The 26584-nt window shown below is 34.7% G+C and overlaps 3 protein-coding genes across 3 annotated transcripts; all 3 read left to right on the top strand.

Annotated features, from left to right (window-relative positions):
- The first annotated feature begins 4539 nt into the window (after positions 1-4539).
- LOC123721801 (farnesyl diphosphate synthase-like) lies at positions 4540-9609 on the top strand. The gene is made up of 4 exons (XM_045681644.1): positions 4540-4635; positions 5934-6167; positions 8963-9196; positions 9271-9609. The coding sequence occupies exons 1-4, from the start codon at positions 4540-4542 to the stop codon at positions 9607-9609; spliced, it is 903 nt and encodes a 300-aa protein (XP_045537600.1).
- Positions 9610-13022: 3413 nt separating this feature from the next.
- Positions 13023-17203, top strand: LOC106721426 (farnesyl pyrophosphate synthase). Its single transcript, XM_045681502.1, has 6 exons — positions 13023-13148; positions 13567-13717; positions 14045-14185; positions 14579-14779; positions 15046-15279; positions 16822-17203. Exons 1-6 carry the CDS (start codon positions 13099-13101, stop codon positions 17170-17172), a joined length of 1128 nt encoding a protein of 375 aa, XP_045537458.1. The 5' UTR covers positions 13023-13098; the 3' UTR covers positions 17173-17203.
- A 3987-nt stretch (positions 17204-21190) lies between these two features.
- On the top strand, positions 21191-24680 carry LOC106721406 (farnesyl pyrophosphate synthase 1). The gene is made up of 6 exons (XM_014516332.2): positions 21191-21303; positions 22136-22286; positions 22506-22646; positions 23014-23214; positions 23748-23981; positions 24324-24680. The coding sequence occupies exons 1-6, from the start codon at positions 21254-21256 to the stop codon at positions 24672-24674; spliced, it is 1128 nt and encodes a 375-aa protein (XP_014371818.2). The 5' UTR covers positions 21191-21253; the 3' UTR covers positions 24675-24680.
- The last annotated feature ends 1904 nt before the right edge of the window (positions 24681-26584 follow it).

Raw genomic sequence — 26584 nt, 5'->3', positions numbered from 1 at the left:
TAAATAATAAATGTTCGAGAATAAGAACACATTCACACAATACTCAATATTATATTATACTAGCTGTCGACCGCGACTCCGTCCGCGCGCAGTTAAAAAAAAAATGGGGGGGGGGTTATGAAAAATAGATGTTGGCCGATTCTCAGACCTACTGAATATGCTCACAAAATTTCATGAGAATCGGTCAAGCCGGACGAGTACGGGAACGAAAACTGTGACACGAGAATTTTATATATTAGATATTAAATTAATGAATATTATTTTAAAACAATTTGTTTCACGATGCATTCAGTCGGACCTGAAACTTTCCTCTGGCATGGGTCTTTCCACCGCCGTTTCTCATGCCCAAGGTTTTATTTCACCTCAACCTAGCATCAGGGATATATCTTATTGTCGATGGAAGAAGGTGTTCTGGAGAGCGGAGCTGAAATGGAGAGCAGTAGCACCACTCTTCACCCCAAGGAATCTCAAACAATTCTTGGTCAACAGGACCACGAGATTACCACCTCCTCAAGACCACGACATGATTCTGGAGATCTGAAAATGTGGGGGTGGAAAGACAAGATAAAATCATGGGATTCTAGCCAGGTGGATTTACTGAAATCTTCATGGCGAACTTCTACTTTGAGAACCTACAAAGCACCATGGAAGCGCTGGATATCATGGGCACGACAGCATTAAGAGTTAATACTTTTACTGAAAAAAATATTTCAATTTCAGAATCAAAAGTAAAAAATCGATTTTCCTTTACTCCGAAATAAATATTTGTTTCTTAACAGTGGTAGATCCCGTAACAACAATATTTGTTGGGTGCACGAATTGGCCGGGTCGACCTGTGCAATACCACGACCACACAGAAGACAGGCGTGAAGTGGAAGCAATTCCGCGTACAGTCTGATGAGTGTGGTCCGGAGGCTTAATTTTAGTCCTCTTTCCCTTCCCATCCTTTCTTAATAGGAAAGGATGGGAAGGGGAAGTGGATTCGGCGGAAGAGGGGACGCATAGGAAGAAGAAATATCCTCTTTCTGTGCGTCCCCTTCTCCGTTAATTAAAGGTAGGCAACGCATCTGCATTTGCCGATGTCTATGGGCAACGGTTGCCTCGCTATTGTGGCGAATCCAGGTGGCCGTTTTGCTCGTTTGCCACCTTATGATATAAAAAAAAATGTATGGCAATCATGGACTTAGACGTAAATAGAGAATGGTTATATAGTGATTGAGATGAAAGAAAAATCGCTTGAGAGTTAATACTTTTCCTGAAATAAATATTTCAATTTCGGAATCAAAAGTAAAAAATCGATTTTCCTTTTTTCCGAATTAAATTCGGCAATCATGCACAGAAACGTTTCAAATTTATTTTATAGGTAGAGAATGGTTATAGAGTGGTTGTAAGGAAAGAGAAATCGTTTGAGAGTTGAGAGAAATTTTTGAGATTTGTAAGTTTCGATTCCGAAATTGAAATATTTATTTCAGGAAAAGTATAAACTCTCAAACGATTTCTCTTTTCTCTAAATCACTTTCTTACCGTTCTCTACCTAAACAATAATTTTGAAACGTCTAAGTGCACGATTGCCATATTTATATCGGAGTAAAGGAAAATTGATCTGTAACTTTTGATTCCGAAATTGAAATATTTATTTTAGAAAAAGTATTATCTCTCAAACGATTTCTTTTTTCTCTCAATCACTCTCTTACCATTCTCTACCTACACAATTTTGAAACGTCCTATATTTAATTCGAAAAAAAGGAAAATCGATTTGTTACTTTCGATTCCCAAAATTAAAATATTTATTACAGAAAAAGTAAAAACTCTCAAACGATATTTCTTTCCTCTCAATGTCTCTCAAACGACTCTCTAACGATTCGCATTGAAAAAAAAAATAAAGTGTGGGGGCCAACTTCACACTAAAATTTGAAATTGATTTTACGGAGAAAGTAGGAACTTTCAAACGATATTTCTTTTCTCTCAAACCCTCTCAAACGATTCTCAAACGATTTGCGTAAAAAAAAAAACCAAAGTGAGGGGGCCAACTTCACGGAGGTATCGTTTTGAAGTGTATTTATACATAACATATTTTTTTATTCATTGTTCCTATTTTTTTTCTTTTTTGCAAGATATACTCTTATTTTGTTTATTAGGATAGGCCCTTTTTTAGTTTTTATAATAGCCGCCTAACTGTTTTTTTCCTCTTTAGTCAACAAAACTGTTTAAACTTAAAGAATGAGTAATAGTGATGAAGATTTATTATGTTCCGTTGATTTGATTAACTCCGACTCCAGTACTTCGGACGACAAATTGTTTTCTTTAGGCGAGAATCTCAATAAAACGTTTAAGTTATTTCCAAAAACTTTAACATCTGCCACAACAATGCACAAAGTATTCCATCACACATTGCAGACCTTCACGAATCATTTGAATCGTCCCACATTGATGCCATTCTTGTCTCTGAAAGCTGGCTCAAGCCGTCTATCAAACCCAAACAAACCCTATGCCTACTCCAGCTCTAATTCATCAAGATCGGTTGATACCGAACATACCTTCTAAAAAACATCCATCCATACATCGAAACTTTCGCATTCATAATATTAGTAAGATTAGCATATTTATTATTTAAAATACATGTCAGTACAACATATTTTAAAAGAGGTACATACCAAACTGCGGAACTTCTTAAACCTCGAACAAACCACTTACTTAAAGACATTGTTAGACAAATTAAAATTGACTTTTTATTTTTTTATTAATATGCCTTCTCTGTCGAGTGACTAGTGACTGTCCACAGCTACTCTGTTGAAGATTTGGAGTCGCATTATATATATTTTATAGCCTATGCATACTAATATTTACTGGGCGGAACAAACTTGTGGGTCGCAAGTTATACTAGGTATATTGCAACATAAAGTTAAAATAATTGTTTCTTCATCATCATCATCATCATCAACAGCCTTTATCTGCCCACTGCTGGGCATAGGCCTTTCCCAATGCCTTCCACAGTACGCGGTCCTCCGCCTTTCGCATCCAACAACTTCCCGCCGTGCGGATTATGTCGTCGGTCCACCTGGAAGGAGGACGCCCCACACTCCTAGTCCCCTGCCGTGGCCTCCATTCTAGGACCTTTCTTCCCCATCTGGCGTCGTTGGCCCGACAGATGTGACCGGCCCATTGCCATTTCAGCCTACTGACTTGGAGAATTATGTCGTTTACATTGGTTCTCCGTCGAATTTCTTCGTTCCGGATTTTATCCCGTAGAGAAACACCGAGCATAATTCTCTCCATCGCCCGCTGAGCGACTTTTAACTTATGGGCTAGCCCCGCCGTCAAAGTCCAGGTCTCCGCACCGTAGGTCATTGTGGGGAGGACGCACTGGTTAAAGACTTTCGTCTTCAGGCATTGAGGTATTTGCGAGGTGAGGACGGAACGAAATTTTCCAAATGCTTTGTTTTGTTTTGTTTCTTGATTTGTATAAATTAAAATATTTCAATTTTTTATTCATCATCATCATCAGCTCACTATACGTCCCCACTGAGGAGCTCGGAGCCTACCTTAACTTAGGGGTGACTAGGCCATAGTCAACCACGCTGGCCAAGTGCGCGTTGGTTAACTTCATACATATCTTAGAAAATTTCTTCTCATATATGTGCTGGTTGCATTACGACGTTTTCCTTCACCGTGAGAACGTCGGTTAAATGTACATATGTAAATTCGATAAACACATTGGTACATGACGGGATTCGAACCCAGGACCTGTAGATATTCCTTGTAGGAAAATGTGTATTACTAACAACAACAAAATGAGACTCTTCGAACCTACATATAATTTGGCAAGTTAAAAAGGGAACGAAACCCGGCGATTTCGTACTTACACAATTCATTGTCATTAAAGTTCATACACAGCGCGCGTCGCTGAAATTACTATCTGTCATGACAGTGTATGACAGTCGCTACAATTTTCAAGATATCTGAAATCTATACAGTTGACATGTCTTCGATTTGCCTCTACTGAACGAATAAATGACTCAACATTGTGCGTAAGTGATTTTCGCGATGCAACCATTTTTCAATTCCTATTTTTAGCTTGCTCAATGACAATACACGGTTATTTATTAATTACCAGAAAAAAAAGAAACACGTAATGTAGAATACATAAGATCTCAAATGTGTAGTCGTTATTTTTTACGCAACAATGATGAAGTTAACAAATTGTTTTTTTTAAAAATCCTGTACAAACAAGGATACGGTTCGTTTTACTAACCAAATTCTACGAATATATATTTTTTTTATGATAATGGCTAGGCCAACGCAGGTTGAAGTGGTCGGGGAGAAGATATGTCCTTGCGGCTTTTAATAAATAAAATGTGCAGAAACTATAGCTACACGCATTTACTTTGTGCGCGCACGCAAACGGATATATTTATGGCAATCCACCAATATCTACGTTTTTAGGATAATCATTCGGTATTGATTTACATTGTTTTTATTTCTTAAATAATGATCGCAGTTAATGGAATATGATACGTTATTAAGAGTGCACAAGGCCACATGACGATGATGGCCTACGAAGTGTTAGAGAATCCTATCGACCGTAATGAGAAGAATTTATATAAAGCGCAAGTTGTGTCGTGCGCCATGGAATTGGTAATTGTTTTTATATCAATTTATTTTTGTCATGTTGCCAAAATCAGATAGAGAAAATTTCGAAGAATAACTTGTAAGAATTTCATCAAGGTCTTTAGTCAATTATCGGTACTGGGTGTCTTAAAAACATTTCCATTTAACCAACTCTTCTTATAGTTTAGCAGACGAAGTTTATCCTAGCAATTCTATATATCTTTGTCTAAACCAGTTTCTACTTCATTCTCTTTTTGTACAGGCAGTATAGTTCAGTAAAAGGGAAAAACAAAAAGTTTCCAAATTAAAATAACATAAAAACCAAGTGCAAAGTTTTAACAAACATGTTGTTTAATTTTATCAAGTTCTCATAAAAACGATAAATAATTTTAATGTAATTTTAATGGAACCAACAACAGAGCTGGTGCGGCTTGTGAAGCGGCTAAAAAAGCTAAAGCTAACAAATACAGGGGTCTAGGCTCTGAATATGAATTTGTCCCATTTGGTGTCGAGACTCTTGGTCCGTGGGGTCCTAACGCTAGAAGGCTTTTTAAGGAAACAGCAAAAAGGTTAGTCGACATCACAGGAGACCGAAGAGCTGGCAGCTACCTCGGACAAAGAATTAGTCTAGCCATTCAAAGGGGGAACGCTGCCAGTATCTTCGGAACCTTACCTAAAGGGACACCTTTTAATGACATATTTTAGTTGTTATGTTTTATATTTAAATTAAATCCAAATCTCTAATCTCTCTCTCTCTCTCTCTCTCTCTAATGTAATATTCTATTATGTAATCATTAAGAGTATTACTGCAATTTCATTTTAGTTTTTATGTATTTTAATGCTGCATGACATTTTTTTCCAGACACAATCATATTTCTTAATTATGGATTTCGATGACCAATCTAAGACACGGCACGGGCAACCGTGTTGGCATTTGTTGCCTGAAGTTAACAATTTAATAATGAACGACGCCTGCATGTTCCGATGTCTCATAAATGATATACTTAAAGCTCATTTAGAAGGTTCTGTTTACATCAAAATGATAGATTATTTACAAGGTAATTTTGTTTGTTACATTTTATAATTAAGAGAAGAAGTCGTAACTATAAACTCTAAATAAGAATTCTGTGAAATAATGCCACAGTGCAAGCAATAACTTTCATTTTTTTACTTAGATATACTTTAATAGTACATTTTAATTTAATTTTTAAGCCCAAAACATCTCTCGCTTCCTCAGAACATCCTACCAAAGTTTAATCAAAATCTGTCTGTAGACATATCGTTTCAGTTTCTTAACAACTGAAATCGTAACATTTTTTTTACAGATGAACTTATTTATCGCAATTGGCCAGCACCTGGACACTATGATTCCTAAAGCAAAAGATTATTCTTTGTTTACGCAAGAGAACTATGATAAAATAGTAAGATATAAGTGCACGTTCTACTGCTTAGAAATGCCAATAATGTTAGCTTTAATTCTAAGCCAAAAAGACGATGAAGCAACATTTAAGCGCGTGTCTTATATAGTCCGTGACGTTGGCACCTTGTTCCAGATGATGGTTAGTATCAAGTAAAAAAAAACTACGAGTATACACTAATTTATTTATTTATTTAGATACACCAACAGGTAAATTATAACACATGCACAATAACTATTATAACAAAAGCAAATTAAAAACTGAATTAAATTATAGGTGTACACATCATACAAGTATAACAAAGCAACAAACGGAAACACCAAAACTTTATATAAGTAAACAAAATTAGTAAGATTTATGTGATGAAGCTAAATATGTAATAAAAAAAAGAAAGAGGAACAACAAAAATCAATTACAACATCTCGAAGATATTTTTTAAATCTAGACAATTTGTTAGAGAAGATATCAAGTTAAATTCAAAAAGTGTTAACGCTTTTGTTAACTTCCGTTAAACTCTACTTCCGTTAATTTAGCCCGTTAATCGTTACATTAGAAACTTGGAGACGTGCTGTCATTTAGTTTAAATTACGCGCCACGCCACGCTCGTAAGTTCAGCTATGTTCGTCGACTGTCAGGGAGTCGAATGGTTAACGAACGAATGGATATATGTGACGTTCGCGTGCAAGTGTAATGCATCAGAGCGTCCGGAAAAGACGTGAACAACAGGACAAAATCAAAAGAAGGTTCGAAAACACTTGACTGAATTCATACTTTTACACTATGTCCAACATGAATTGAATCCAACAAAGTGCAAGTATATGATCATAGGTACTAGAAGGCAACGAGAAAGAATTGAAAGTCATAAACCGCAAATAAAACTTCGTAACAAAATTTTAGAAAAGGTACATGCAGCAAAAAATCTGGGTCTGCAAATGGATAGTGAACTGCGCTTTGTGGATCACGTCAACACGGCTATTAGAAATGCGTTCTATCGGCTAAAAGTCCTGTACCGTGTGAGGTGCTTTCTGACAGAGAGCGTCAGGCTAAGGCTGGTGGATTCATTGATACTGTCTCGGTTCAACTACTGTGACGCAGTTTACGGACCCAGATTGTTGATTAAGACGCAGCGGGCCATACAACGTGTGCAAAATGCTTGTATGCGCTTTTGTTTTAACATACCAAGGCGGGAACACATTACTCCATACTATAACAAGTACAATATATTAAAAATGTCCGGACGCCGACTGTTGCATCTGGCTAATATTACCCATAAAGTGGTCATCTGCAACCGCCCGAAATACCTCTACGAGAAGCTAGAATGGAGAAAAGACACGTCAGTCCATCTTACTAGGTGCACTATACAAAAAAAAATGATAGTTCCAAAGCACAGTACTACTGGCTTTAGAGGTGGTTTTAAGTTTTCAGCCTCGAAGGTTTGGAACGATCTTCCTCCACCACTAAATAAAATAATATCGCATTCAGGTTTTGCAAAGAAGTACAAAAAAATTCTACTGGAGTCACAAACCAATCAATGACGTAAATAGATAAGACCTATAGAGAAACAGTTTGTTATGTATTTATATTTATATGTATATCCTTTAAACACCTTAACCTTTTTTATTGTTTATTTCTTTATTAATTTTTTACTCTCCATATAATGTTATTGTTATTGAAAGTCAAAATTATTATTAACTTCGCACAAACATTGTTTAAAAAATTGCACTATAATTCTCTTTTTTTGTTATTTAGTTTAGTTACCCTACACCTAAGTGCATATGTTGTGAGAGCAAAGGGGCCTGCTGAAAACCAGCTCAGGGAAGGCCGATGTCGTCCCTGTATCAGCTGAGCTGGCTACCTTTTGCCACGTTTTTAATCTTTTTGTTTAATTTTAGTTCATAAGTTTCTTTTGTGTGGCAATAAACGCTTATTCTATTCTATTCTATTCTATTCTATGTCTAATACTTGAGATAAAAATACCACTAAATGACTCCAGGTTCAATTGCATTCAAAATAATCAAGTGTGAAATGTATAGTGTAATTAATATAGTGATTAACAAGACCTCATAATCTCCCGGGCCTTTTCCCACTCACGTGGGGTCGGCACATAGGGTTTTACTTTTTAAACCTTAAGTATTTATGGCCGGCCGCCTGCCTATGGCCAATCCTACTTGGGAAGAATATCTTGAAATTAAATACAATATAAACTATTGAGAAATTGAGGAGCAGAAGGTTAGCGTGGTATGGACATGTTATGCGGAGGGATGATAATCATATAAACAAAAAGGTAATGAGATTGAATGTGGATGGCTATAAAGCTAGAGGAAGACCAAAGAAAGTATGGATGGATGGATGGAAGGGGGTAAATTCAGATATGACGGCTGATAGAGATGTATGCAGGAGTAGTATATACTGTGCCGACCCTCCATAGGGATAAGGGCAGGTTGATGACGAAATATAATATAAACTAAATAATTGTAGCTAAATAATTCAAAATTACTTTTAAAAATACACCAAAAATAAAACACAACATCAAGTTCTTGTCTTGATAATCGTCCTGTATTGGTTTTTTAAAACATTATTCACTCCAATAGAGGAGGTCGATTCAAAGTTGCGGTATATTTGCATTATCAAGTGTTATACATTTATTTTTCCATATAGTGAAACAAGTAGTGTATTTAACGATGTATAATTTTTAGATATTACTTTTTAAAAATAGCTTAAACTTTAAGATTGATAAAACCTTTTGTGCCGACCTCACGTGAACGGGATAAGGCCAGGGAGATGATGACTTTTTATTATTACTAATAACATAACTTTCTTTCGTCTGACTTCATATATTAAGCTTGATTAAAAGTAGACAATTTTGTTGGGAGTTGTGATGTGACAAAAAGGTAGTCGATAAACAATTAAATATATTTGCTAAATTATTTTTTCAGGCGTTTATACACGTAGCTATTGGACAGCATTTGGACGCAATTCTCTCTAGATCCAAAGATTATTCATTGTTTACTCAAGAAAACTACGATAATGTAGTCAAATATAAGTGCACATACTACACAATGAAGTTACCATTGATGCTAGCAATGATACTGGCCGATAGAGCGGACGATGCATCTTACGAACTCGCCGAAAATCTATGCCGAGACGTCGGCGCTTTATTCCAAATGAAAGTAAGTTTCCAACAACGTTTTTATATTGTTCATTTCAAGCAATTGACAGTAATAATATAACGTTTAATTTACAGAACGACTTCATGGACTGTTTTGATTTGGAGTCTGAAAGTGGTAAATCTGGTACCGACATACAAGAAGGAAAGTGCACATGGCTAGCTGTGAAATCTTTGGAGCGCGGTAACCCACAGCAAAGAAAAACTTTCACAACTTGCTATGGCAGCTGGAATCCAGAGGATGTAGAAACAATAAAAAGTCTATATAAAGATTTGGATCTTAAATCATTGTACGAAGAACAACAAATAATACGATACAAAATGTTCATGCAAAAAGTTCAAGAACTACCATCGAATGCTACGCCTACACCTCAATTGTTTTTGAAGTTGCTTCAAATGGCTCAGGATGGACAATGAGAGAACAGCCACGATCTTCCTATATACAATCTTTACTTAAGTCGTTATTATTAGATATGTAATTATTATAACAGTAATAATGCAATAATATATAGAGATGTATGGAGGAGTAGTACATACTGTGCCGACCCTTCATAGGGATAAGGGCAGGTTGATGAATGCAATAATATATGGTTCCAGTTAAAATTGAATTTTACTGCACTGTCGTAACATCTGCATTACAACAAAATTTCAACGCTCAATCGGCGGCGTCGATTTTTCTTACGACCGTTTTGTTTGATTCGGCTGTGTATCACTAGGTAGGGGGTGGCACTACGTACCGCTTCCTGGCACATATTAAACATCATAATAAGCTACTCGATTCTGTATTCTTTTTTTTTATCAAAAGAACGCAAATGAGCAAACGGCCACCTGAATTCGCCGAAATAGCGAGGCGACCGTTGCCCATAGATTAGACATATTAATAAATGTTCGAGAATAAGAACACATTCACACAATACTCAATATTATATTATATATTAAATTAATGAATATTATTTTAAAACAATTTGTTTCACGATGCATCAGGGATATATCTAATTGTCGCACCTCGATGGGAGAAGGTGTTCTGGAGAGCGGAGCTGAAATCGAGAGCAGTAGCACCACTCTTCACCCAAGGAACAAGGAATCTCAATCGATTCTTGGTCGACAGGACCACGAGATTACCACCTCCTAAAGTCCAGGACATGATTCTGGAGATCTGAAAATGTGGGGGTGGAAAGACGAGAAAAATCATGGGATTCTAGCCAGATGGATTTACTGAAATCATCATGGCGAACTTCTACTTTGAGAACCTACAAAGCACCATGGAAGCGCTGGATATCATGGGCCCGACAGCATAACGTCAATCCAAAACACCCCGAAAGATCTAACTTAGCACAATTTTTAGCAGACCTTTATATTAAATTAAAATTCTCATATAACACAATACTTCTTCACAAATTAGTTGTTAACATACTCTGTGTCGTGGAATTATCTGGGAAGTTAAAGGAAAATGCGCTTGTAAAACAAAATTTAAAAGCGATAACATTAAAAAATCCTAACGTTCCCAAGCCACCTATCTTTGACATTAAAACCAATTTTATGAACAACTACTCTATCGACAGCACTAACATTTTTCAAACGGTCAGGCATATAGTAGCCCTGTTATGTCTATGTTCGGGTCGCCGGATACATGACTTGACTCTTTTTAGCATTGACAGAGATCAATTCATTATTAAGAATGACCATTTTATTCTGTTATCTAAATTTGCATCCTAAACAGATTGTTAAGAATACAGACAATCAGGGTGGAAGCTCATGGCAAATACTCAAAAACAAAATTTAAATTCTGTATTTTGGATAAATAAAACTATTAAAATTTTGGACGAAAGACGTAAGAACTCTGTTTTCATCTAATTTATTCATAACATTGCGAGGGCATCTATTGTTAACATCCAGAACCGTTATTGCAGGTTATTCAAGTCGCTACTGAAGGCAGCAAGCATTTATGCTACACGGAGCTAGAAATTGGATTGACATTTCTCTGGATGATATTTTGGAACAAGGGAATTGGAGATCAGTAAGAACCTTTCAAAATTACTACTGTCGTCAAGTGATGATCTTTTCGGCAAATACTAATCGCAAAAATAATTTGTCTACGTTTTTTGCTCCTCCAGTTGATTGTGATGTTGATAATAATTTATAATGGTTGCATTTTACATCTAAGTATTTCAAACATCAATATAGTTTTCAACTTCAATGAGATGAATTTTGTAAAATCTTAGTCTATCGGAGTTATTTCAGTTTTTTACCTACCTATTCTGTGTCGTTGTTGTTTATAGGTAAAATTAGTTTCTTCACACAGTATATATCTTTTGATTTTATTTATAAATTATGATGTACAATGACCCACCTAACCGAGATATCTTATTTTGGATATTTTATTTATGAGTTATATACATATACCTAATATTTCGTAGAGGAAAATGCTTTAATATACTAATATGAAAACAATTTATCACATTGGCGTTTCAACTCACCAGGCAATAACAAACAGGACTCGATATGTATAAGCTTCTACTAAGGTAAGTATATACTAATCGTTTTATTTCAAGTAAAACGTTTCTAATTTTAAAATTGGTGTAATTAGTAACAATTCTGCTACTTCACAGTTAAAAAAAGCATGTAAACAATTAGACAGTAATTTATTAAATTACCGGAAAAAATACAGTTACCTCATCCTATTTAAGAAATAAAAACAATGTAAATCAATACCGAATGATTATCCTAAAAACGTAGATATTGGTGGATTGCCATAAATATATCCGTTTGCGTGCGCGCACAAAGTAAATGCGTGTAGCTATAGTTTCTGCACATTTTATTTATTAAAAGCCGCAAGGACATATCTTCTCCCCGACCACTTCACCCTGCGTTGGCCTAGCCATTATCATAAAAAAAATTATTCGTAGAATTTTGTTAGTAAAAAGAACCGTATCCTTGTTTATACAGGATTAAAAAAAACAATTTGTTAACTTCATCATGGTTACGTAAAAAAATAACGACTACATATTTAAGATCTTATGTATTCTACATTACGTGTTTCCTTTTTTTTCTGGTAATTAATAAATAACCGTGTATTGTCAATGAGCAAGCTAAAAATAGGAATTGAAAAATGGTTGCATCGCGAAAATCACTTACGCACAATGTTGAGTCATTTATTCGTTCAGTAGAGGCAAAGCGACGACATGTCAACTGTATAGATTTCAGATATCTTGAAAATTGTAGCGACTGTCTTTAGCGATGACAGATAGTAATTTCAGCGACGCGCGCTGTGTATGAACTTCTATGACATTGAATTGTGTAAGTCCGAAATCGCCGGGATTCGTTCCCTTTTTAACTTGCCAAATTATATGTAGGTTCGAAGAGTCTCATTCTGTTGTTAGTAATACACATTTACCTACAAGGAATATATACAGGTCCTGGGTTCGAATCCCGTCATGTACCAATGTGTTTATCGAATTTACATATGTACATTTAACCGACGTTCTTACGGTGAAGGAAAACGTCGTAATGCAACCAGCACATGTAGGAGAAGAAATTTTCCAAGATATGTATGAATTTAACCAACCCGCACTTGGCCAGCGTGGTTGACTATGGCCTAGTCACCCCTAAGTTAAGGTAGGCTCCGAGCTCCTCAGTGAGGACGTATAGTGAGCTGATGATGATGAATAAAAATATTGAAATATTTTAATTTATATAAATTATTTTAACTTATATGTTGCAATATTCCTTGTATAATTTGCGACCCACAAGTTTGTTCCGCCCAGTAAATATTAGTATGCATAGGCTATAAAATATATATAATGCGACTCCAAATCTTCAACAGAGTAGCTGTGGACAGTCACTAGTCACTCGACAGAGAAGGCATATTAATAAAAAAATAAAAAGTCAATTGAAATTTGTCTAACAATGTCTTTAAGTAAGTGGTTTGTTCGAGGTTTTAGAAGTTCCGCAGTTTGGTATGTACCTCTTTTAAAATATGTTGTACTGACATGTATTTTAAATAATAAATATACTAATCTTACTAATATTATGAATGCGAAAGTTTCGATGTATGGATGGATATTTTTTAGAAGGTATGTTCGGTATCAACGGATCTTGATGAATTAGAGCTGGAGTAGGCATAGGGTTTGTTTTTATGTATTACTAACTGTCGCACAAGATTCCGTCCGCGCGGAACTAATTCAACCAATTTTATCCTCTATATTTAAACTCCTATTGATGTTCTTTTTCCATTAAAGATACACCTTTTTTATTTACTGTATGTATATTTTTTTCATATCTCTTTCCAGTTATATATTTCTTTTTCACTTTTTATAGTTCATAGAACATGTGAATTAATCTATTTTTTTCGTTATAAAATGTTTTTGGTATCAGGCACAGTGCAGTTCAACAAACGCAATCATCGAAAGCGGATTGGTTGAACAGGACTAAGCGTTTCAATAACACCCTTCAAGAAATAGTCACTAATGTGATGGCTAACGGTGAAGTTGGTAAAACACCATCACTAGCTAAACGTTTAGTTAAGGTAATAGTTAAAAATTAAACGTATTAGAAATACTCTGGAACTAGATTAAAAGAGATAGGAGATGATGTACCGAAAAAGGATAAATTCTTTTTATATACGTTCCTTCCCTCTTCAAATTCACTACTCTTTTCCATTTACTCCTTATTAGAAAACATTGGGATAGGGAAAAGGATTAGAATTCTTTCACTTTCGTTTTTTGTGTGGTAGTTGTATTGCAGCAAGATATATTCGTGCAGCAGCTTCTGCTTCGTCCTTCAACAGCAGCGACCATATTTTGGACGTTATAGTTTATTAATTTTCTTATGTACCTATATTTTTCGTTCGCAGTTAATGCAATATGATACGTTATTAAGAGTGCCTCTACAAGGACACATGACGATGATGGCCTACGAAGTGTTAGAGAATCCTATCGACCTTAATGAGAAGAATTTATATAAAGCGCAAGTTGTGTCGTGCGCCATGGAATTGGTAATTGTTTTTATATCAATTTATTTTTGTCATGTTGCCAAAATCAGATAGAAAAAATTTCGAAGAATAACTTGTAAGAATTTCATCAAGGTCTTTAGTCAATTATCGGTGTCTTAAAAACATTTCCATTTAACCGACTCTTCTTATAGTTTAGCAGACGAAGTTTATCCTAGCAATTCTATATATCTTTGTCTAAACCAGTTTCTACTTCATTCTCTTTTTGTACAGGCAGTATAGTTCAGTAAAAGGGAAAAACAAAAAGTATCCAAATTAAAATAACGTAAAAACCAAGTGCAAAGTTTTAACAAACATGTTGTTTAATTTTATCAAGTTCTCATAAAAACGATAAACAATTTTAATGTAATTTTAATGCTAGATGACATTTTTTTCCAGACACAATCAAATTTCTTAATCACGGATGACTTCGATGACCAAGCTAAGACACGGCACGGGCAACCGTGTTGGCATTTGTTGCCTGAAGTTGACAATCTAATAATGAACGACGCCTGCATGTTCCGATGTCTCATAAACGATATACTTAAAGCTCATTTAGAAGGTTCTGTTTACATTAAAATGATAGATATATTTAACAAGGTAATTTTGTTTGTTACATTTTATAATTAAGAGAAGAAGTTGTAACTATAAACTCTAAATAAGAAATCTGTGAAATAATGCCACAGTGCAAGCAATAACTTTCATTTTTTACTTTGATATACTTTAATAGTTCATTTTAATTTAATTTTTAAGCCCAAAACATCTCTCGCTTCCTCAGAACATCCTACCAAAGTTTAATCAAAATCTGTCTGTAGACATATCGTTTCAGTTTCTTAACAACTGAAATCGTAACATTTTTTTTACAGATGAACTTATTTATCGCAATTGGCCAGCACCTGGACACTATGATTCCTAAAGCAAAAGATTATTCTTTGTTTACACAAGAGAACTATGATAAAATAGTAAGATATAAGTGCACGTTCTATTGCTTAGAAATGCCAATAATGTTAGCTTTAATTCTATGCCAAAAAGACGATGAAGCAACATTTAAGCGCGTGTCTTATATAGTCCGTGACGTTGGCAACTTGTTCCAGATGATGGTTAGTATCAAGTAAAAAAACTACGAGTATACACTAATTTATTTATTTATTTAGATACACCAACAGGTAAATTATAACACATGCACAATAACTATTATAATAAAAGCAAATTAAAAACTGAATTAAATTATAGGTGTACACATCATACAAGTATAATAAAGCAACAAACGGAAACACCAAAACTTTATATAAGTAAACAAAATTAGTAAGATTTATGTGATGAAGCTAAATCTATATATATATATAAGAAAGTCGTGTTAGTTACACTATTTATAACTCAAGATCGGTCGAACTGATTTAGCTGAAAATTGATGGGGAATTAGCTTATAACTAGGAGACGGACATAGGAACTTTTTATCTTGTGTGTATTTTTTTTATTCCGCGCGGATGGAGTCGCGGGTTAAAGCTAGTATGTAATAAAAAAAACGAAAGAGGGACAACAAAAATCAAATCACAACATCTCGAAGACATTTTTTAAATCTAGACAATTTGTTAGAGAAGATATCAATTTGAGACGCATCATTTATGGATTGTGCGATATTTGGACACCATCATGCGTGTTCAGATGGCGAAATCGTTCCAAATTTCGCTAATTCTTTTTTTGTTTTGTTTTCAAAATTTCAGAATAAGATATGAAACAAAGAAGATTTGAAAGAAAAAATTAAGATAGTTGAGCGGAACATTATAAAATGTGGAACATTTGAATTAATAATCATAGTTAAGACGTCTGTCGATTCAGTTAGTAATAAAAAAAGACAACGAATGACCTTGTTCGCTTTTTGCAAATAATGTTTAATGTCTTTTTTTTTCAATTTCGTACTAATTTAAGAGCGAAGATCGTGTGTTGATAATACATTACACACGAACACACATGAAAATAAAAACACAAGACACACGTATCCTTACACACAGAAATGCAATGAGTGATAACTGTAGACTGACTCAGGAGTGTAAAGGTTAACGCGCATTACTAAATTACTCGTCCACTCGACACTCGCCTGGTGATCTTCTCGGCGACGTACGCTCGACGAAACGATATATGTATTATGCTCGCATGCACGGGTGAATCCGGTCTCCTAGGCATTGGCGAGGTGTCATTCGACATCAACGATCGCCATGTCGCGAGTGTACGCCAACCGTGAAAGCGAGAATGACTTAACGTTTTGTTAGCAAATTTTTACCTTAATCTCGTTCAATCGACGACGTCTACAAAGCACGGATGGCTAGGGATGGACGAATGCGTGTTGAATTTTATGTGGGTTTTTTACCCGATTGACCCAGCTGCGTAATGTTTTTCAAACGTATGTATGTTGTTTTATCCAATTCACTGAGCAGTTAGTGTTTACTTTTGTATGTGGGTTTGTAATTATTTAATTCTATTCCATTATGACCAGACATTTAAAACAATATGAAAACGGTACATATCATCAGCCTTAGCGGATGAATCAATTTTGCCAACTGAGGTGGTGAGGATCACTAGATTGGTATATTCAGTTTCATTACAGGCTTCATTTATATTACAATTATGTTATTAATTTACAGAATGATTTCACAGACTTTTGTGAAGAGGAGATTGTATTTGATAAAACCGGTACTGACATACAAGCAGGGAAATGTACTTATTTCGCCGTGAAGGCGTTGGAGCGCGCATCTCCTGAGCAGAAGGAAATATTCAAAGCCTCGTACGGCAGCTGGGACCCCGAAGACGTTAGACACATAAAAAACTTATACAATGATTTAGATTTAATTTCCCTTTACAAAGAACAACATAACTTTAAATACAACAGGTTTTTGAAAAATGTTAATGAATTACAATCCGACGATGTCCTGGCACCAGAATTGTTCATAAAATTGATGGAGGCTTCCCAACTAAACAAGTGGAAAGTATACTAACAATCAGACCTTCTCAGTAATACTGAATAAAGATTTTTGGCTGCCGATTTTTATGGTTTTTTGGATTTTTGGATTTGTCTTCTATCGTCCGAAATATTGTAAGTTTTTACATGAATAAAAAAATAAAATAAATAAACAAGGACGTGTTAGCTACATCAATTATAAATAAAAAAATAAACTATTCTAAATATAATCTTAAATTTGTTTATTTATTGTCACGCCGGATAGCTTATCATACTAATATTATAAACTAGCTTTTACCCGCGACTTCGTCCGCGCGGAATAAAAAAAATGCACACAAGATAAAAAAGTTCCTATGTCCGTCTCCTAGTTCTAAGCTACCTCCCCATCAATTTTCAGCTAAATCAGTTCGACCGATCTTGAGTTATAAATAGTGTAACTAACACGACTTTCTTTTATATATATATAGATACGAAAGTTTAGATGGATGGATATTCGTTTGAAGGTATCTCGGGAACAGCTCCACGGAATTCGATAGATGTAGAACATAGTCTGGAAGAATACATAGGCTACTTGTTACGTTTCTTTAATTACGCGCGGACGGAGTCGCGGTCGAAATTGCGCTTAGATGACCGCGGCTACTAGCTACCGCAAAATAACTACTGAGGTTATACATCTATGCCTTGTCCGTTAAGCTGATTAGTTTGAGAAGTCAGACCAAAAAATGTAGATTTTTTTAATAAGGCAATTAATTACATAACACGTTTCACAGTGAAAGGACTTATATGCACAATTAACTACTATGAAAGAAAGAAAGAAAGAAAGAAAGAAAGATCTTTCTTTCTTTCTTTCTAACTACTATGAACGATAAAATCGTTTATTTAATAAATTTTATCGAAGAAATAAGTACTGTAATGAAAATATTTACGACTTTTTAAATTATTAAAATGATTTGGCTTCATATAAACAATTAGCTGTAAAAATACACTCATAACTTATATAACTTTAAAGAATTCGATAGATGAAGCCACAAAACATGAAATACGATTGCTAAATTATTTTATCAGGCGTATACATTTAGCTATTAAACAACATTTGGTACAAACGGATCGTAGTCCAATTATTTCCTTGGGGTTCAGACTCGATGGAAGGTGAGTTCCTACTGAATAACTGGGATCTTTATTGTGACTGCAGTGAAGTCACTGTTTAACCTAGATGAGGCATTTAATGTTTTACCAGGCTTAAAGTGGCAGAGCGCAGAAGGCGCTAATCCTAAACTTCGTAAATAAAGTCAGAGATTTGGCTCGGGCCGTTATCTGAATCCGCATCGGGTTACATCGACTTACGGTCGGCTGCTCGCTTACGGTCCATTGTTTATCATTATTTTTTTTTAATTTAATATTAAAACATTGACTTATGAAGTACAAACAACAAGATACATAGCATAGGCTATGAAAAATATTTCCAGGTACGAACCGATACCCCTATTTCTAGACCTTTAGACGAAATTTGAAAAAAAAAAGCTTGAATGACAGTGAATTATCTGTTTAAAAAAGTTTTTTTTCTCTCAAATTATAAGTAATTCTGCTTGAGAAATAACATCTCCCCATACAAATTTTGGACCCCCCTAAACCTAACCTTTAGAAATTTTATTTCTTAAATATCTTTTATGGCGCTCAACTACGTAGTAAAAGAAACCCATTTGCTAATTATTAAGTCTCGAGTCCTTGTGTCTCTATGTTATGAAAAATATTTGTAGTTACGAAATTATACACCCATCTCTCCGTATAAACTTTGGACCTCCACTTGAGACCTTTAGAAGATGAATTTCGCAAAAATCTTTTATAGCGCTCAACTACGTAGTGTTAGATAGTCATATGCAAAATATCAAGCCTCTACGCCTGCTACCTACACTATGAAAAATAAATATAAATACGAACTTTACCTCCCCTTTTTAGACCTTCAGAGGTCAAATTTGAAAAAAGTCCGAAAGACGTAGTTAATTATTTGTGCTGAAAGGCGTTCATCTCAATTTTGAAATAATTTTTCCAGAAAACTTCGTCTGCGTAAAGTTAAACAATTTTTACCTCCCCTTTTTTGACCTTTACTTTACTTTAGAGGACAAATTAAAAAAAGCTTGAAGACATAGTTAATTATTTGTCCTGAAAGGCGTTCATCTCAAAAGGCATATGCAAAATATCATGTCTCTAGACCTCGTACCTACGCTATGAAAAATGAAATATAAATATAAATACGAAATATGACCCTCATTTTTAGATCTTAAAAGTTAAAACTTTTAAAAAACCCTAAAAGACCTATTTAATTAATTGTGCTGATAAAAAACATTTATCTAAATTTTCATGAAATTCTGCCCAAGGAATAACGTTACTCCATACAAACTTTGGACCCCATTTTGAACCCTTAGGGGACGAATTTCGTAAAATCCCTTCTTAGTGGACGCCTACAAATCAACAGGAACCTCTGTGCAAAATTTCAAGTCTCTAGACCCAGCGGTTTCGGCTGTGCGTTGATAGTTGAGTCAGTCAGTTTACTCTTTAAATATAAAGATGATATCATCTTTACATTACTATTCGTTCTCTCACTTGTTCCAAATAAAATAAATAATTTATTCGACAATAAAAGTCGACTTTTATGGTTGAAAAAAATAAGGTACTGTTTTTTCTCGTACTCATCAATATTATTGAGGTCAAGTCAGTGTTTCTTAAATGTCCCTTCCCTTCAAAACATTGTGTTATGCAGAAAGGAATATTCGTTGAATTTTATCGATGCATGAATCATAAGAATACTTTTTTTACCATATTATACTACACAAAATTATATATATATACTCTGGAAAGCGTAAACGCTGTAACCCCGAAAGTATGAACTTTACAGGAGAGCCAAAAAATCATAACTCGTGAGCTGATACGCCTACAAGCGTGCGGTATTTACCTAGCAATGTTGTGTAGTTTGTGTTAACTTATAATAAAATCATTATCGTTAGATAATGGTTGAAATTATTAACGTGTGAAAAACATATTCGCGATTTCAAGGGTTACAGCGTTTATGATTTCCAGCGTCGATATATTTTTAAATCAGCTATGGTTATTACTTTATTCTACCTTTCTATACAAAGATTTAAGTGATGAAAAAAGTGAAGACTCCTTCCATGCGGCTTCATCCCCATGAAATTCCATTATTATTTGGTACACGGAAAAACTTTGTTTTATTGTTAACATTGCGTAAAACTTTCAAATTGCAAATGTCAAAATTCAAACGCTCAAATAACAACGAAGGCCTTCGCCATTGGCTGAGAATTACCGTTACCATGGCAACCATACATCTTTGATGCGGTAGGCTCGCAATTTTTGTCCCTTTGTCGCATAACATTTTTTTTTCGACTTACCTTTTAAGTTAGAGCAGATGCGTCCATGAGCGTTAGGAGGGCGGGAATTCCAGCTCGTCTGGCCTCCATAGCCCAGAGGTGACGGGTTTGGGGGGAACAGTAGCTTGTGCCTATTATTCGGGTATAAGGCGTGCTTTAGATCCGTTGCACCTTTCGGGAACAGTTTGGGGAGTCGTTTACTCCCTCCAGAGAAGGAGCTGCACAAGCGGCTGGAGCACGCGGGACCGCGGAGGTGTAAAAGCGTCCCCTAGCCGCGCCACCATGCTCAGGAGGAACTAGATAGATCTAGTGGATATTCTACCTGTCTCTTTCGCAGTAGTGGCTAGTGATAGGGGGAAAGTCCCACATAACCACCGTGTCGTCTCCGAAGAACGCCTATGCGTAGATCATCCCTTTCTAAAATAAAGGTACACCGGTAATATCGGTAGTCAATGCCGTTTTGCTAGCGACTTGAAGAAGCAAACGAGGTGGCAGCACTGTGTAACAGATAGAAATGCATCTTCTATCTATCATTTTGGAATGTGTTGCCTGATTCGTCATGTATAACTTGCGACCCACTAGTTTGTTCCGCCCAGTAAATGTTTGTATGTATGTGCTATATTAATGCGCCCCCAAATCTTCGACCGAGCAGCTATTGAAAGTCACTCTACAGAGAAGGGGGAATATTTAAAAATATATAGAAAAAATCATAAGTCGGTTAAAAATTGACAAAAAATGTCGCTAAGTAGGTGGCTTGTTCGAGGTTTTAGAAGTTCCGCAATTAGGTATGTACCTCTTTTAAAATATATATTATGTTGTATCGATATATATTTTAGGTAGGAAATATCAAATACCATACTTCATACTAATATTAAAAGTGCGAAAGTTTAAATTAATGGATTGGATGTTCGTTATCACATCAACAACGTTATAAGTACATATACATGTTCAATCATGTAGCTCCAAAACAGCTCAATTGATCTGAATGAAATTTGAAACAGAGATAGATTACTGTCTGAAATAATACAAAGGCTACTTAAAAAGTTTTTTTTATTCAACGCCGGAATAGTCACGGGCAACAACTAGTATATTTATAAATACGTATTAAACAACTCTAATTACTAATTTAAAAATTTGACTGAAATATACCAATCGAATTACCCGTCAAATAACTCGTTTACACTGAGTTCACAATAGAACTTAGATACATTTAAACCTGCGTAAAAAAATACGCGAGAAAAACACGACCTTCCTTAGGCAGTCGGGTAATAATCCAGCAATGAATCAATTTATCGCGTCTCGAGGACAGCAAGATAAGGATATATTTACATATTTTAAATACAACACTATTTTATTACAATCGCCAGGTTCTACACAAAGTGGTTCATAAAAGGAATTTATGGATGTGGATCTACTAATATGCATTTGGATTCTCTTTATTTAGTATAAATGGTGTCCACTCTATAAGCTATCTTCTTTTAAACTCCAGTTGTCGTTTTCGCTTTTTTTTCTTCCTCTTTCTTTTGATCTCTCCTATAGTTCTTTTTTCACTTTTTATAGTTCATAGAACGTGTGACTTAATCTATTTTTTCCTTTATAAAATGTTTTTGGTATCAGGCACAGTGCAGTTCAACAAATGCAATCATCAAAAGCGGATTGGTTGAACAGGACTCAGCGTTTCAATAACACCGTTCAAGAAATAATCACTAATGTGATGGCTAACGGTGAAGTTGCTAAAACACCATCACTAGCTAAACGATTAGTTAAGGTAAAATCTAAATATATTGTTATGAATAGAATTTGGAGAAACAAAAAACTAAAACGTTCCGATGCCGAAATAAAAGGTATTTAAACTGCAGCACCCAAAGACGGGGACATTTGGGCAGGTTTACTGTTGATTTCAGTATAGGAATTCATAACCGAGTGTGGCAGTTTAGATCAGATTTTTTTTAACAAGCCTCAATAAAAAAATACATATCTTTCGCAGTTAATGGAATATGATACGTTATTAAGAGTGCCTCTACAAGGACACATGACGATGATGGCCTACGAAGTGTTAGAGAATCCTATTAACCTTAATGAGAAGAATTTATATAAAGCGCAAGTTGTGTCGTGCGCCATGGAATTGGTAATTTTATTGATATAGATTTATTTTAGCATCGATTATTATCAATCTTGCTGTTCGAGATAACTAAGACGCCTGTTTCCTCTATGCTTGTTATTGTGAGTGTACATGAGCTGTGACTACATAAGTGCGCTCTCACCTTTTTTTCTACTTTTTTTATGTCGCTTATGCATCTTCTGTGAACATTAAAACATCACCCAATAAAATGTTTCTGCTACATATTAGGTTATTTAAATGACGGAGATAACAAAATAATCATCAAATCATTAACCTGCTTATAAATACTAATTGATTTCATTAAGAAAAACGGTACTCATCAAAACAATATTCTTTTAATGTTATATAAATACTAGATGACGTTTTATCCCAGGCACAATCCTATTTCCTTATCATGGATGACTTCGAGGACCAATCTAAGACGCGACATGGACAGCCGTGTTGGCATTTATTGCCCGAAGTCAATAATTTAATTCTGAACGACGCCTGCATGTTCCGAAGTCTTGTAAACGACATTCTAAAAGAACATTTGAACGGTCCCGTTTATACTAAAACGATAGACATATTTAATGAGGTATGCCTTTACTTACTAAAGTATAATTCAAGAAAAGCTTCTTGAATGAAATAATCAACGTTAAAGATTTTATAATCAAATGGCATTGTAATGGTGAAATAAAAATGGCTAAACTCTATTTAATCTACGCTCTTAGTGCGGCTTCCTTGTGCGTATGCTTACATACGCAGAGTGAATGCCGCACACTGCACCACACACAACATTTGCACTATTACAACTCAGTATTAATAAATATAACAAAAAAGTAAAATGTAAAGTAAAAATTTTTAAAATTGGATAAATAAAGTCTCTGACTTAACTCATGTCAGGGGGTTACGGGAAAAAAACTCTATTTAATCAAAATAATGTCATAATTCAAGGTGGAAAGGGAATAGGATAAGAATTTAGCCTTCGACGTGTACACATCAGAGGAAGTGCGGAATTATTTCCATTGCACGCCTGCCTTCTGTGTCGTCGTGGTATTACATCATTCGCACAGCCGCTAATACTGCAGCAGTTTCTACCTCTGTTTACATAAACCGTTTTATTTTCAGATGTATTTATTTGTAGCTATTGGCCAGTATCTTGACAACACAATTCCTAAAGCTAAAGATATTTCTTTATATACGCTAGAGAACTATAATAAAATAATAAGATACAAATGCACGTACTACTGCTTAGAAATACCAATTATGTTAGCATTGATTTTATGCGAAAAAGACAATGAGCCAACTTTTGAGCGCATTAGAGACATTGTACGTGACGTGGGCGCCTTATATCAGATGATGGTGAGTATAGAATAATAAAAAAGAAAAAAAACACATAAATTATAGACAGCTAATGGCCAGATCTACTTAAAATTACTCCATACACGTAAATTTTTGTGTGTCACGTTTTTGTAATTTGTTTTAATTTAAGACCGCACATCGGTTGTTGACTATGCGTTACCACGAAAATGCGTTTAAGTTAAGTGCCTTTCGACCAAAAAAAGGTAGAGATTTCCATTAACTTACATAAGAACGAATGTTCTTGGCCTACAATAACAATATTGATAGTATACGTTCAATGTTTGTCAGTGACACATTTTCGTTATGTCAATTACAGTCATAGTAGTCATGATTAATTTACAGAATGATTACACGGACTTGAGCAATGAGGAGTCTAAATCGGGCAAAACTGGTAGTGACATACAAGAAGGGAAGTGCACTTTTTTCGCCGTGAAGACGATGGAGCGCGCGACTCCTGAGCAGAAGGAAATATTCAAATCTTCGTATGGCAGCTGGGATCCCGAAAACGTTAAACGCATAAGGAACCTATACAAAGACTTAGATTTAATTTCCCTTTACAAGGAACAACATAATTTTAAATACAACCAGTTCATGAAAAATATTAATAGCCTTCCATCAGACGATATCCTGACACCGGATTTATTCATGAAAATGATGGAGGCTTCCAACCTGAACAACTGGGAAATATACTAGCCCTTAAGAACTGTAAGATATTTACAGTTATCGTTTTTCGTTGTTGTAAATTGGTTAGAATCATAAATTATTTTATTGTATTAATTTATTTAATTTTATATTATTTAATAGTTGAATAAAATAGAGATGTTCACAAAAAATGTGTTTTTAATAATTAAAAGTTCAATATTTTTCTTTGAGAAATGAGAGATGGTAGATGATAGATGATAAATGGTAGAGATGCTATTTATTAGTCGATCTTATCATCCAGTATTACCCAAAAAAATATCTATGGGCTGCGGTCGCTTCGCTATTTAGGGGTATTCGTGTGTCCGCTTACTCGTTTACCACCTTATGATATAAAAAAAAATATATTATCTTATCGGGATTTTTTAATACGATGTTTTCTGGCTAGTACTCATAGTTGATAATGAATGGTTGTTTTTTTTCTCTTTTTTTTTTACACCTGACAAAGAAGCCAGCCACGTCACAAGAAAGAACAATGTGATGAGCTAGATCGAATATAAAAATTGATAAATATCATTTGTCTCATGTCGAATGTCGGCCGTCCAATTCTCAATTTTTTAAATTTGTTCCAAAATAAGCATTTAAGAAGAAATACTTACACTTTTTACCCGCCTGATTCCGTAATGTTTTTCGCGCGTATGTATATTTTTAAATAAGAGGGATTGTACACATGTCAATTCCACTGTAACCTCCTGTAACACGACTGAACCTATTATGACAAATGCTATGATCTTCGATTCATATCATCTCGTATGTTCTTTCCCTGGGTATCATACATAGTCAGTCGAGTTTTGAAAAAACAAACAGTATGTATTTTTACCTGTATAAATACATATATTTTTAGACCACTTATAGCATTCCCACAACAGTTAACCAGTTTCACAACAATCGGAACAATGGTTTTGGAGTACATACATAACAACATTAATATGTTTTATACTAATTTATTAAACTTGTAAGCATCAGATTAGTTGTTATAAAAATAAATAAAACAATTACTTAACTATTATTACTATCTGACTTTAGTGTTCATTGGACGATTTTTAATTAAATTTTAGGAGTGTCTGATTCTGGCACTCCTAAACCGATTGTTCCGATTGTTATAAAAATTTTGTAAAGTGTTCTGAAAATGCTAGAAAGGAATTGTGGTTTAAAATCTATAAAAAACAGTAAAATTATAAACAACAGAATAAAAAATATGCCCGTGTGCTTCAGCTACATTCTCGTGAGAGTCCAGTAAATATCGGTCCAGCTGTTATTTTTTTTTTGTTATCAGCAATATATAAATTTTATACATCACGTGTACGAAATGTGATTTATTCGACATTATATCCAAACACTCAAATTTTATTAATATGTATGGATTTCAACAACTTTATTTCGATTTTATTTATATTTTATTATTGGCTGTCGCCCGCGACTCCGTCCGCTCGGATTTAAAAAAAGATAATAAGTAGACTATGTTTTCTTCCAAAGTTCCAAATTTCATCAAGATCTGTAAAGCCGTTCCGGACATACCTTCAAACAAACATCCATTCATGCATCCATCTAAACTCTAAACATTCGCATTTATAATATTGATAAGATTTATTTTACTCCAAGAGGCATTGTAATTTGTAATGCATGCCACTTTGTATGTGCATATAAACTTGTCTGCATGTGTTACCGTAACGCGCGAACATCGGTAAATTCTCAAATTTACTTGTTAATGATTAAGATGTACCAACTATTTGTGGTAAAAATCAGAATAGTTATAAGATCTTTGCATATTTCGACAATTTACCACCATTCCCTTTTTTAGTCCTCAGACAGACGATTACTTTAAAGATAATCATTATTAAGATAATTTTATTTGTTATTTTTATAAAGGAAATATTTTTTTTATTTAATTGATGTATTTAATA

Source organism: Papilio machaon, chromosome 16, assembly GCF_912999745.1.
Source record: "Papilio machaon chromosome 16, ilPapMach1.1, whole genome shotgun sequence".
Classification (NCBI taxonomy): domain Eukaryota; kingdom Metazoa; phylum Arthropoda; class Insecta; order Lepidoptera; family Papilionidae; genus Papilio; species Papilio machaon.
This window is presented reverse-complemented; position numbering and strand designations above follow the sequence as displayed.